Source organism: Lissotriton vulgaris, chromosome 7 (genome assembly GCF_964263255.1).
Source record: "Lissotriton vulgaris chromosome 7, aLisVul1.2, whole genome shotgun sequence".
NCBI classification, from domain to species: domain Eukaryota; kingdom Metazoa; phylum Chordata; class Amphibia; order Caudata; family Salamandridae; genus Lissotriton; species Lissotriton vulgaris.
This window is the reverse complement of record NC_141695.1, coordinates 1,307,996,075-1,308,010,498: the sequence shown is the minus strand read 5'-3', so window position 1 is coordinate 1,308,010,498 and position 14,424 is coordinate 1,307,996,075. Positions and strand designations below refer to the sequence as shown.

The 14,424-nt window shown below is 42.2% G+C and overlaps 1 protein-coding gene across 1 annotated transcript in view; it reads right to left on the bottom strand.

Annotated features, from left to right (window-relative positions):
* LOC147703560 (zinc-binding protein A33-like) overlaps positions 1-14,424 on the bottom strand; it is a 242,831-nt gene that overhangs the window by 108,404 nt on the left and 120,003 nt on the right. The window contains exons 4-5 of the mRNA XM_086928932.1: positions 13,799-13,821; positions 13,594-13,718 (exon numbers count right to left, since the gene is read on the bottom strand). Of these exons, the coding sequence (XP_086785058.1) occupies positions 13,594-13,718; positions 13,799-13,821 (148 nt within the window). The remainder of the gene's footprint in view (positions 1-13,593; positions 13,719-13,798; positions 13,822-14,424) is intronic.

Sequence of the window (14,424 nt, the reverse complement as noted above, 5' to 3'; positions counted from 1 at the left end):
CCGTTCGTGAGAACAGGCGGCGAGACCCCATGTGCATCTATTGGGAGTCGTGACTTATGGTAAGGACGAATCACACTTACAGTGACGATCACACGGAGAGAGGAGGAATACGCATAAACCGACCAGTGTTGGCATAGTGCCGACAGAGACTTCTTGGGAATTGGGGTCGGCTATTTGCGCAGACACAGCACAAAAAGTAATTGTCAAACAACAGAACATGTCAGGGGATGTACGGAGGGCCCGGGAGCTCACCGCACAGGAGATGTTCTCTGATGAAATAGAGAATGAGAATAATATTGACAAGGAGGTTGAAGGGGGGCAGAGCGGTGCGGAGAACAGTAACATCAGGGATTTGTTTAAAGAGCTGGAGAAGCTAAAAAGAAATGAACAGTCCAAATGGTGGGAAGCCCGCTCCTTAAAGAGGTACCTCAATGTTGGAAGAGTCCCAAGGGGGCTGCGCATTATGCTGGCCCCCAGCTACGAGGCACCCAACCCCCTAATGATGGTCGAGTGGGGCCAGTGTAAATTAGATTCCTCACGCAAGTTGATGGAAATCCTGGTGAAATTTGCAGAGGTAGATGGGGAGCAGCTTCAAAAGAGGATAGATGCGCTGGAGGAGAAAATCAAAACACAATTAGGCGACAAAGAAACCCCACAGTCCACAAAAATGAGGGATGAAATGACAATAAGATTGTCCAAAGAGGAGGAGAAAATCAAGACCAAGAAAATATACAAGTTTAAAAGAGACAGAGACGATTATGCTAACGGCCAAATATTTACTTTTTTGTACGCCGTTATGACAATCTGAGAGCAGCCACAGCCAGTAAACGAGGCGCAGCAAGTAAAGTGTCAGCCTTACCAGAAACTGATGATATATCTGTATATAGCTCTGCTGCAGAGAGCGGTTCGGACAATGAGAATGCAAGAACCAAAAGTAATGTTGTGTTAACCTTGGGGGAAGAGTTGACAGTTTTAAAAGACAACAGAAAAGATACTCTGAGACCGCGCTTCCAGGGAAAAACCACGCAACCAAATCCCAGCGTAGGAGGGGCAGGAGAAAAGCCGCCAAACAAAGGAGATGCGATCAAACGCAGACGGGGCCGGGGAGGAACCAGGAAGCCCCAGCCCTAGCCATAAACTCTGCAGTTGACTCACAAAGTGGTGGGAGCTTGCAGATGGAGCAGACTATGGAACAATTACAAGCTAAATCCATAATAAATGTAAGCTCCGTGGTCCTGTCAGCAGCAGAGCGCAAACTTTTGAGTCTGGGATTAAGCTTTTGCCCTGAATCTAACTTTTCATATATAAGGACAAGGGCTGACATCTATCAATATATACGGAAACTAAAATTAAAGAAGCAATTTGTACACAAAACAGTGGGCCCAAATATGGAATCATCAAAATCTGGGACAAGCACCTCAGGACTTGCAGTTAGCGATATAAACGTGTTCCATGATATGTGTCAGCTAGGGAGTGAGGAGAATATGGGGACACAAGAAAGAGTGGCGTTAAGTGGACAAAAGAAGCCAAGTACCCCATTTAAGCCTAAATATAAGTATATTCCCCTGGCGACACGGGATGGGCTTGATGCTTTCAGCAACGCAATGGTGCAACAAATTAAAAAGCTGGCTCAAAATAACAACGATAATAAGCGACAATATACGAGCAAAGAGAGAAAACTGAACCAACTGGCAACAAAGTTACAGGATGCAGAAGTGATGGTTCGGAATTCCGATAAAGGCGGGAATATTGTTCTGTGGCCTATCAAAAATTATCTTGAAGAGGCGCACAGACAACTGGATGACATCCAATGTTATGTAAAAAGCAACCCACAGAAATATAGGACCATGCTGGAAAATCTATGTAGGAATCTGGTGGCATGGAATGGACTTGGTATGTCAAGTGGGGATGAGTTCAAGTACATAAAGAAGGACCACCCACTGGTCCCGTACATATACTTTATACCTAAGGTCCACAAAAACATTACTGCACCGCCGGGAAGACCAATCATTGCGGCATGTGGCGGTCCTCTGGAAAATCTCTCTAGGTATATTGACTACTTTCTACAGCCGCACATGAAATCCCTGAAATCTTACGTACAGGACTCAAGTGATTTCTTGCATAAATTAGAGGAGATTGTGTGGACACCAGACTTGTTACTGGTAACATTGGATGTCAGTTTTTTGTATACATGCATAAAGCATAGGGATGGCCTGCGTGCGTGTGAGTACTATCTTGGCAGCAGGCGTATGGAATTAGCCCATCATACAAAAATGCTTTTGGAAATGCTGTCATTCTGCCTCGAGAACAACTATTTCATGTTCAATGGACAAATGTTCCAACAGGTTCAGGGTGTGGCAATGGGGGCCAGTTTCTCCCCAAGTTACGCGTGCCTGTTCATGGAGTGGTGGGAGGAACTGGTCCTCAGACGCAAATTTGAGCAGTATTGTACATCTAATATAATCTCATGGCTTCGTTTTATTGATGATCTTTTTATTGTGTGGCATGGCTCTGAAGAAAGCATTTTAACTTTCATACAGGAAATCAATGTGAATGATCTTAACTTGAATTTTACCTCTAGCATAAGCAAGGAATCGTTGACATTCTTAGATGTGCAGGTTTTTTTTTATCAAATAATGTTTTTAGTACTACCCTTTTTAGAAAACCGACGGCGAGGAACACTCTTTTACACGCAACGAGTGCCCATCCTCAGCATTTGATGAAATCAATACCATATGGTGAGATGCTTCGCATCCGCCGTATCTGTAGCAATAATGAAGATATGGTCATTAAGCAAGAAGAAAGTCTAATGAGATTTGTGGATAGGGGTTATAGTACAAAGATAATAGAAACCGCCATAAGAAAATCACGGCTAAAAGCAAGAGGAGAATTGTTAAAATACAACCCTAAACCCAGCATATCACAGAATGGAGATGCCAATCCAGTAAGATTAATAATGACGTACTCAAAGCAGGAAAAAGAACTCAGGAGTATTGTCAGGAGAAATTGGCATTTTGTTCAAGATGACCCACTAATTGGAGAATTGATGCCCACTAGCCCGTCAATAACCTACCGTAAAGGCCTGAGCATGGGCACTATTCTTTCCAAAAAGAGTCAGGAACATCTGGGTGAAGAACCATGGCGGCCAAGTAGTAGGGGCTTCTATAAGTGCCTGGCATGTAAGGAGTGCCAACATGGTGTGAACACTAAGAAATATACTACTGTAATCCCAAAGACTACTAGGGAAATTAAACAACATCTTACCTGTAGGACTGAGTATTGTGTTTACATCTTGGAATGTGATTGTCAACTGAAGTATGTAGGAAGTAGTAAGCTGCAGATCCATAAGAGGATTTTGCAGCACCTACGCGCTATCACGAATAAAGATCAAAGCTATCCGGTTGCAAGACACTTTGAGGCATGGCACAACAGTAGACCTCAGTGCTTAAAATATTATGCAATCGAATCTGTCCCGGCCACCAAAAGAGGGGGTGACAGAGAGGCTTACATGCGTAAACTGGAGACTAAATACATTCTGGAGTTTAACTCCAAATGGCCTGGAGGCCTCAATACCACAGAGGACCTCCATACTTATTTATGAATTGGACCAGGCACACTATAGTGAGATACATGGTAAATAGACATATATTAACAGCACTTTAGTTAGACCGGAAAGAGGAATTGGATCAATACTTGCACAATTTGTATTTATACATATTTATATTGTGTTAATTATATTGTTTTTATTGAAAACATATTTACATTTGCGATGTATAAAATAGACATAACTGATTTTAGCCGTTTTTTAGATATTAGGGTAGTTTTATCCAAGTGTCTTTTATGATTGCTGGTTTTAGTCATGTCACCGATATCCTTTTTATAATAGGTCGATTTTATAGTATTGTTGTAATTCGTTTTAACGGCATGATTAATTGGATGCTGGTTCAATTAATTTTAATATATTGTTTATCACATTACGTACTGTATGAATTTAGCACTTAAAGTTGTGTCTTGAAATGGATTCTATTGACACTTATGAAAATGTCTTCTTCCTTCTCCCCCAGCCGTTCATCCCCACACTTTCCCCTGCTGTCAAGTCTCTGAAACCTCTATGCACCAGTCACTTTGAATAAATTGCACTATAGCACAAGGTCACTTTATAAGCTACTCAATGTATGCTACCTTCGTGGTAATGCATGATATGCAAAATAGGTATATGAGCAAAATATGGCTATATGATGAATGCTGAGACAAAGATGATCGTTTAAAATACGCATTGTCAAGTATACCCAGTGACTGGATAACATTTCACAATTGAACATATCTTCTGTACAGTTCTATGATATTAGTCGATCACTTTATGATTTTATTTATTTCAATGTAACAATAGAATTTATTGGGGGTTTTTCTTAGTTATGATTTTGAGCATGTATCGGTGAGCACGTGTTTCTTTGAATTCTAAGATATGCAGTGTCAGATGGATGAGGATAAAATTAACTTAGATTTGTTTTGGAGCTTGAAACCAGCATTCATGCAGGTATTATGTAATAGCGCTATGTGACTGTAACACGCCATTTTTATTCCAAAACACTCTATAGACATCTTTAGCTATAATATATAAAAAATGTCTAAAATCAATACAAAGTTTTGTGTATTTATACAGCTAGTAATGTATCTACAACTACAAAGCATATGTATTTATACTGATAGTATTTCTTCTATATCCATCAACCGACATGTGACTGCACTTTGCACTTTAAATAGGGCTGAGCACTTTGTAACGCCATGTGACCAAGGCCGCTGGGACGGCCGAAACGCGACATGGCAGTCTGTTTGTTTGACAAATAAATAAATGTATGCTGTTACAAGCTGGTCCTTGCCTCGTAATTCACCAATGGAGAGCGCAGCTGCGAGGTAATGCATATATATATATATATATATCCGTTGACACTGTCGTTGACGGTTGTCGTAGACGATGTAGACATCGTCGTCTACGCTATCGTCGACGCTGTCATCTACACTGCTATCGTCAACGGTGTTGTCTACACTGGCATCGTCGTCAACGGTGTCGTCTACACTGCCATCGTCGTAGACGGTGTCATATACACTGCCATCGTCGTCGACGGTGTTGTCTACACTGCCATCGTCGTCGACGGTGTAGTCTACACTGCCATCGTCGTCGACAGTGTCGTCTACATTGCCATCGTCGTCGACGGTGTAGTCTACACTGCCATCATCGTCGACAGTGTCGTCTACATTGCCATCGTCGTCGCCGGTGTCGTCTACATTGCCATCGTCGTCGACGGTGTCGTCTACACTGCCATCGTCATCTACACTGTCGTCGTCGACACTGCAATTGTTGTCGACGGTGTTGTCGTCGACACTGCCATCGTCGACGGTGTCGTCGTCGACACTGCCATCGTCGTCGACGGTGTCGTCGTCGACACTGCCATCGTCGTCGACGGTGTCGTCGTCGACACTGCCATCGTCGACGACGAGCTAGACTTCCTCATACCAGTTTCTCCTGTTATAAGTCCCTTCCTCTCCTTTACACCTCGGTGAGGAGATTCAGGTGGACTGCGCCTGTCAGACCCCCGGGAAGTCTTTTTAGATGCTTTTTGAGGAATTTCCTTTGTAAGTCCCATCCTCTCCTTTACTCCTTAGTGAGGAGATTTAGTTGGACTGCGCCTGTCAAACAAGTCGCTGAACGGTGAGACTTTGTGTGGATTCCCACGTAATTGACATTGCGAGCGTGGAGGCAGAGTATTACCTGGTAACAGCTGAATAGAAATCTACGGAAGCAGGTGAAGAGGTGCTTTTACACTGATGGGAAACGGGAGTGAAAGATAATAAGCTACCGGGGACTGTGAAAAGAACTGAGTATATAAGTGCGATACAATATCGGACGAGGCGCTGCTCGAACGCGAAAAGGCAGCCGAAGAACTATTTGACAATTTGACAACTATCCCGGAATTGAATAAACAACCAACTCCGGAGATGGAGCAAAGTACGGATGTCAAGTCATTACTTAAGGAGTTGGAGAAGAACACCCGCAATGAGTTAACGAAGTGGTGGGAAATTAAATCACTTCAAAAGTATCATGAAGTGAATAGAATTCCTCGTGGGCTGAGAATAATGTTAGCCCCGAGTTTTGAAAATCCAAACCCGCTACTCCTAAAAGACTGGGCGGAGAGCAATTTGGAAGCTTCTATGCGACTGGTTTGCCTACTGATCAAGTATGCAGTGATTGACAGAGAGGAAAACGTAAAAGAAATTAGTCACATTAATCAAGAACTGCAACTTCTCACTACACCGAGCAATAAAGAGTATATAGACAAGAGCTTACAAGAGATGGCAGTGCGGATTAAGAAGCAGGAAGGCACCATAAAAGCCAGGAAAGCGTACAAATTCACTCGTGACAAGAATGATTACGAGCGAGGCCAAGTCTTCACCTTTGCCCGTAAATATGACCTCATCAAAAAACAACGAGGTGCAAGAGTGCTACCAAAATCAAACCAAGAACCAAAAGCGGGTGCGAGCAATGTCACTGCTTCATCTTCTGACGCCAGTATCACAATATCAGAAACGGAAGACAGTGGTTCAGAAACTGGTAGCATTGCAGCTCTGGGGCCCCTAACATATGCTGAAGAAATGGACTATATTCACCAGCAGAGAAAATCGACCCTGCGTTCAAGGAATGCCAACCCTCCTACAACTAGCGCAGGAACTACAAAAGGCGGCAACAACGGAAATGTGCAAAGCAGAGGGCGAGGACGATTTTACAAAAAGAAACAACAGAACAAGTAGACGTAAGTGCCCAGAACACGATTATCAATCTTACCAATGTTGAATTGAACAGTGCGGAATTGCAATTATTGAGTCTGGGGCTGAGCAACAGTCCAGAAAGCAATTTTAATTTTGTGGATACAAGAGTTGATGTTTACAAGTTCATACGTAAACTCAAATTAGCTAAATTTTTTAAGATTAAAAACCAAACAACATCAATCAACCCCACTGATGCCTCTGCTCCCGGCCCCAGTAGACTCAATGCTAAACAAATTCCCCTTTTTAAAACTCTTTTTTCCCTTGGTAGAGAGGCAACGGACAATTCACAAACCACCAGCACGCAAAGCATAGCTGATGAGGAAGGAATAACTATTTCGGCAGCTGGTGGCAGTCCGTTTAAAGCACCATCTTCATTTGTCCCGATTATGCCGCGTGACGCCTTAGACATTTTCCATGATCGGGTCACGGATGAATTAAAGAAACTACATATCAGGACAATAAAGGGCGAAAAGGGATGTAAAGAACCAAACCATATTTCAACTGATGGAGAAACTAAAAACTAACAACTGAATGATAGTAAAAAACTCGGATAAGGGGGGAAACTTAGTACTCTGGGACAAAACTGAATACAAAGCAGAGGCTTATCAACATCTGAACAATGCAGAGTGTTATGAGCAATCCAATGGTGTGACAGTCAATAGGGTCAACAAGGAGTACAAAACACAACTCTTGGCTTGGAAACGAGAAGGTTTGATAACCAAGGATTAACTGTGTTTCTTAAGTAGGGATTTTCCTACCCTACCAACCTTCTACCTTATACCTAAAGTCCACAAGCTAACCACACCAGTTCCCGGACGTCCCATTATTTCCGCTAAGGACAGTGTTTTTGAAAACACATGTAAGTATGTGGATCATTATCTTCAAGAACACGTTGTCTCCCTACCAACATATCTCAGAGACTCTAAAGATTTCCTGTGTAAATTGAGTACTATCACTTGGGCAGAAGATTATCTCCTCATGACTCTCGATGGTGTTCTTTATACACAAGCATTAGACATGCCGATGGCCTTAATGCAGTCGAACACTTTCTACAGAATAGAAACATAGCATTTTATAATCATAACAAAATGTTACTCAGTATGATTAACCTATGTTTAAATAACAACCTATTCTTATTTGATGGCAAAGTGTTTAAGCAATTACAAGGTGTGGCCATGAGTGCATGCTTCTCCCCCGGCTACGCGTGTTTACACGTGGGCTGGTGGGAGGAGCATGTACTAAGGGGACAGCACAGGTTATTGTCCGATAAACATCTAATACACGTCTGGAGATATATCGATGATATATTTATTGTTTGGAGGGGGATGTATCTGAAGCGAAAATTTTTGTTAATACGATCAACGAAAATGATTTAAATTTGCAGTTTACCGCCTACATCGATCAACATCAAGTACATTTCTTAAACATTGCGGTAATCATTGAGAACAACCATATCAGTACACAATTGTATCGCAAACCCACAGCAGGGAATTCCCTGCTACATGCATCCAGCTTTCACCCACAACATACCATCACAGGGTTGCCATATGGCCAATTTTTAAGAATTCGCAGGGCATGTAGTACCAAAGCAGCAATGAAGGCAGCACAACTCGCAGCCAGAAGCAGAATGTTACAACGTGGCTATTCAGCCAAACTGTTGGACTCTGCGTTAGCCAAAGCCAATGCCAAAGAGAGAAATGATTTGCTATGTACAAAAACGGAGAAAAGTCTCCCATTAACATCAGAATCGGTGGATAATACCCATGATGTTGAGAGCATAATTAATAAGACACCACCATGTAGGTTCATTTCAACCTTTAGCAGACAGGCGAAAGCGATAAAAGGCATTATCAACGCACAATGGCCAATTGTCCTGACTTATACTGTCCTGGCCCAAACTCTACCCATTAGGCCAAACTACACTTACCGCAAAGCTAGATCTATGCGTAGTGACCTGGTTAGGACCAGCCCAGAACAAGACATCAACAAGAACTGGCTCACAGCCAGTATGGGCTTCTTCAAATGTAATACCTGCCGGGCATGTAAGTTTGGTGTCAACACCAAAACATACATTGATGGTTTCTCCAACATACCATCTAAACTAAAGGGGCACTATACATGCCGCACAGACCATGCGGTCTATGTGCTACAATGTGGCTGTGGTCTCCGCTATGTAGGGAGCACAAAGGTCCCAGTTCACCAACGAATACTGCAACATTTGCGGGCCACTGTTAATTCAGACGTCACATATACTGTGGCACGCCACATCAATAATGAGCACAGTGGTAATCTTAATATGTTACAATATTTTGTAATCGATAATGTGCCCCTAAACAAGCGAGGTGGTGATCGCGAGAAAAGGTTGCGAAAATTAGAGACCAAATATATTTTGAAACTTAACTGTAAGACCCCTAACGGGTTGAACATCTGTGAAGATATTCACCATTTTCTGTAGAATTATTGGTCCTAATCATACAATTCAGCTGTATCTTTCCTCTATGTTATACAACAAATTGTAAATATGCTTATGCTAATGGTATATCTCTGTATACTTAAATCCGCTATCTATTTGGTTTGATTGATTAATGTGATTCCGATGCCAGGTCTATTCCCTAAAGCCTGATTTTTCCTAAACAATCTGTCTGTATTCTTATTCAGTCTACCTACCTTGTAGGTCATGTTTAGATTTGAAAACCTTTTGCTCCCAACAGACACATGAGTGCTCCATTGGATTGATGGATATTTGCCACAGTAAAAATAACTTTTTTTTAGTATACTGGCATTAACCATCATGTTTCAAATAGTTCTACTCTAGGCTGATCCTTCTTAACCGGTCTATTCCAGTGTTTGTTAAACACTTACTGGTTCAGTATTTTGTTCCTTGAAACACGTTTTACTACACGTCACAATACTTGCACTTTAGTATCACTGCAACTCACTAACAAATTTCTTTTGCTGCGAATTTCAGAAAGGGATCATAGGCGTTTGTTTTTGTTTTTGTCTTTTTCGCTTTTTGACAAACAATTGATACAATCTGCACAGATAAATTCTGCTTGCGCTGTCTTGGATTTAGTTATTACATTTTAATCATATTTGTATATTTGGAATTTGGATCTGTGATTAGCTTCATGCAATTAGTATTTTTCTTAAAAACGTTAAAGACAATTTTTTTGGTTTCAATACAAGCACATAATGTTTTATATTTTGAAATGTTAGATTGTATTATCATTGATTGCATTATAACATCGATATTTGCAAATTTACGCTTTTCGAATGTGAAAAATGCTTTATTCCTCAGAGTGGCACTGCAGAACTGTGGTTGTAAATAACATACAACTTTTAGACTAAGTGTATTGATACAGTTAAAAAACATTTTTCAAAGCCTCCCATTAGACATCACCTTCTGTCGTTTTCCAAATTGTCACAAATTGTATTAGGATTGTTAATATTTGCAAATCAATTGTCATAATGCATACATCTAACATGATATCATGTAGTATATATAAATGCATCTGTGCAGGTAGTACTTGTTTGGAAAACAGACTTGTAGTTCACATCGCAGTATGTTTTCACTTTTTTTCATTTGTGTAGTTCAATTTATAACCTGAGCACAATTAATCAATGTATTTAAACACAGTTGTTTGAGCAGCGAGGTTATGTGAGCAAGGCTACACGTTAGCCGAAACGCGTCATCCTGCCCGACATCTCGCATCAGTTATAATTTAATAAAGTCACTGCAGCCAGCAGTGTATGCTGATTTTGGAGTCCGTGTCTTTCTCCGTTGGTGATTACAAACGCCGGAGCAGTAATTGGATATATATATATATATATATATATATATATATATGTCCGTCGACACTGTCGTTGACGGTTTTCGTAGACGATGTAGACATCGTCGTCTACGCTATCGTCGCCAACCCTGTTGTCTACACTGCTATCGTCAACGGGGTTGTCTGCACTGGCATCGTCGTTAACGGTGTCTACACTGGCATCGTCGTCAACGGTGTCGTCTACACTGCCATTGTCGTAGACGGTGTCGTCTACACTGCCATCGTCGTGGACGATGTCGTCTACACTGCCATCGTCGTCGACTGTGTCGTCTACACTGCCATCGTCGTCGACTGTGTCGTCTACACTGCCATCGTCGTCGACGGTGTCTATACTGCCATCGTCATCGACTGTGTCGTCTACACTGCCATCGTCGTCGACGGTGTCGTCTACACTGCCATCGTCGTCGACGGTGTCGTCTACACTGCCATAGTCGTCGACGGTGTCGTCTACACTGCCATAGTCGTCGACGGTGTCGTCTACACTGCCATCGTCGTCGACGGTGTCTTCTACACTGCCATAGTCGTCGACGGTGTCGTCTACACTGCCATCGTCGTCGACGGTGTCGTCTACACTGCCATCGTCGTCGATGGTGTAGTCTACACTGCCATCGTTGTCTACGCTGTCGTTGTCGACACTGCCGTCGTCGACGGTGTCGTCGTTGACAGTGTCATCGTCGACACTGCCATCGTCGTCGACGGTGTCATCGTCAACACTGCCATCGTCTACGACGAGCTAGACTTCCTCACACCAGTTTCTCCTGTTATAAGCCCCTTCCTCTCCTTTACACCTCGGTGAGGAGATTCAGGTGGACTGCGCCTGTCAGACCCCCGGGAGGTCTTTTTAGCGGCTTTTTGAGGAATTTCCTTTGTAAGTCCCATCCTCTCCTTTACACCTCAGTGAGGAGATTTAGTTGGACTGCACCTGTCAGACCCACAGGAGGTCTTCTGAAGGCGTTTTGAGTGCGCTGCTCACAATAAATCAGGTGAAATTGTATTCCTTCTCAGATCTCCACAAAGACGCAGCCGATGAGGCCTCATCACTGCCATACTAGAAACTGGATCTGTTCTAGATTTTAGCTTCTGGAACCAGGTAAAAAACGGCCCTCATGGACCCTTATGTTTATCTTACCTAGAATTTGTGGTCCGGATACAGGCAATAAATGCCATCTTATGAGGGTCATTCACCTAACGCCTCCTTTTACAACAGGTAGCACAAGCTCTAAAAAGGCCTTTTTTCTCCATGTCTGATGATGAAAACAGGGGAAAACAGCATCCTGAAGAGAATACAGTTGAAATTCAAAAGTTGAAGAGAAATCTGAGCAGAGCTCAGTGGAGACTCCCTTAGCACAACGTGCGGTAGAAAATCTGAGGCTCTGAGGCTCTCTCAGGTGGGTTCTATAGGGTGAGGCTAATCTGATTGGTTGTTGCAAAATTTTGGTCTCCTTTACAAAAAGAGGTAGATATGCTGCAAAATGAGATGAGGCCTAGGCCTTTCTTTCTCTTTTGTACATACTGCTATGGTATTTTCTATTTACCGAGGCTCCCAGGCTGACGACGGGGAATGATACAAAGCATGGGAATCTATGAAAGTTCCAATACTGGGGCAAGATACTGTTAACCTGTTACCTACATCGTGAACATCAGTGAAACATTGACCTTTGCAACACATTCTATAGCCATTCTGTCATTTCTTGCTCCTATGTGCTGTTTGCTCACACCCTTTTTCCTTGGCTGATCACTGTGTTCAAGGTCTTTAACCATACATGCTGTTTTTCCAGCTACATATGGCCTTGTGCAAGTCTATAAGTAAACCAGACAATTAGTAATTTTCTCATGATTATCTACTCAGCTCTCCTCCTGCAGTATCCAATATGTGCCTTGTGGCAACAGATGAATATGACTTACGGTATGCTCATAGTAATGTTCCATGCTTACATGCAACTTTGATTAGGTGTCTGGCCCTTTGTACCTGATAACAGATGTATAAATATCTGTGTGACCCTGTGCCAGGCAGAGAACTCTGAGCGTAGCCATGCTGTTGTGTTCTCTCCACTCAAGTGTGTTTCTACTCGAGTGTGTTTACAATAAATGCTGTTGTAATTCCTTGCTCTGTGGTGGAGTCTTCTCTGTTTTTAGAGTTCCTGTATCAGACTGTGGTGGTACCCCAATAATGAGAATATTTTATCTCTAACAATCTGAACTGAACTTAATAATATACAAAGGAGACCATCTCTCAAGGGAAGAGCCCACAGTGGTAGATTTGTCTGACCATTATCTTATCCTTTTCTTTCTGTCTGCTGTTCACACATTCCCTGACACTGGGTGAACCGAAAAGGGAGATAACCTGCTTTAATGAACCAAGAATATTGACTTCAATAAGTTCAGAATCACTGCACAGAATTTACTACTGCAGAGATATCAATTAGTGTCCAATATTTTGACGGTCTCTCGGATCTGCTCAATGAGCTAAGTCCACTTCAAGAGCAAAAAGAAAACACCTAAACGTTATGTTCTGTCTCAGCTATCTAAGCGCTGCTGCCAACAATTCTAGAATGATGGGGATAGTTGTGAGGTCAGAGTGAACTGGGTGGAGAATGCTGTTAGCAGCAGTGGGGGCACTGGTGCAACTGACTTTTTCAAGTATGAACTTTCGCTTTTATTAATGGCCCTGCTGTGTACCATTGACAAACTTAACATTAAACCATCGGCTCTATTGTTCAATAAGACTTGGTATGTGTTAAGAAGATTGCTGGAATAGAACTAGACATCGTCTTCTACCACCAAACCCACACGACTCTGAAACGCATCATCACTATAAGAAAAGAAAAATATTCTTTGCGCAAGCAACCCATTTGAGATCTTTCAGACTTAGCCAAGAACCGGCCTTAACAACTTTTCTAACTAGACAAAATTGATAGCAGACTCCGCCATTCTATACCTGGACTTATAGCTGACCGAAGTTTCTTCCATATTATATACTCAATTAGACCAATCTCGGGCTCCTGGTACAGACTCCTGTATTTCGATACACCTGGGACACTGCGTTTTTCTTCGGAAGAACAACTAGAAGAGAAAGAAAATACTTGATTTACTGATCAGGTTTCCAGAAGGACTACTTATGCAAAGGTGCTGCATATACTTACTTTGATGAACAGGATTTTATGCCCTGTTGAGAAAACAAGAGATAGAATAGTAACTAACCATGGTGCTGCAACATTTCTCAACGTTTCTGTATTTTGTATCTGTGGCAGAAGGACTTGATGAAATTGACAGAGCTAGGCAGTATTTAACATAGAAATTAACAAAATGTCAGTCACAGCCAGGGTAAACTACTGGGACCTGTGCACTGCCACATTACACACACACACACCTGTGCATAGCGCCTCCGCACTTATCTGGGAACGATCTAAACCCGCCATATTCACCACGGGTACACCTCTCATGTGACCTGCAGAGGCCTGATTCGCTTGCGTTCCATCAGCAGCTTTTCTACCACTTAAGAGCCATCAAGGTATCCTCAAAAGCATAATACTTTGCTTTTAATGCAAATATAAATGTCTTTCAATTACCCAGTGATCAGAATACCATCTAGAAAAAGCCCTGAATGATGCCTTCTAGATAAAGGACACAGGAGGAAACACCATTAAGCCAGTAAAGGCCACTGTTGCAATGATGTATGCACACAAATAAGTTCCAGTTGTTTATTTCACGTATCTTTGTACAAGGCTGTACACAACCATCCCATCCCTGCAGCACCGTCTCTAACTGA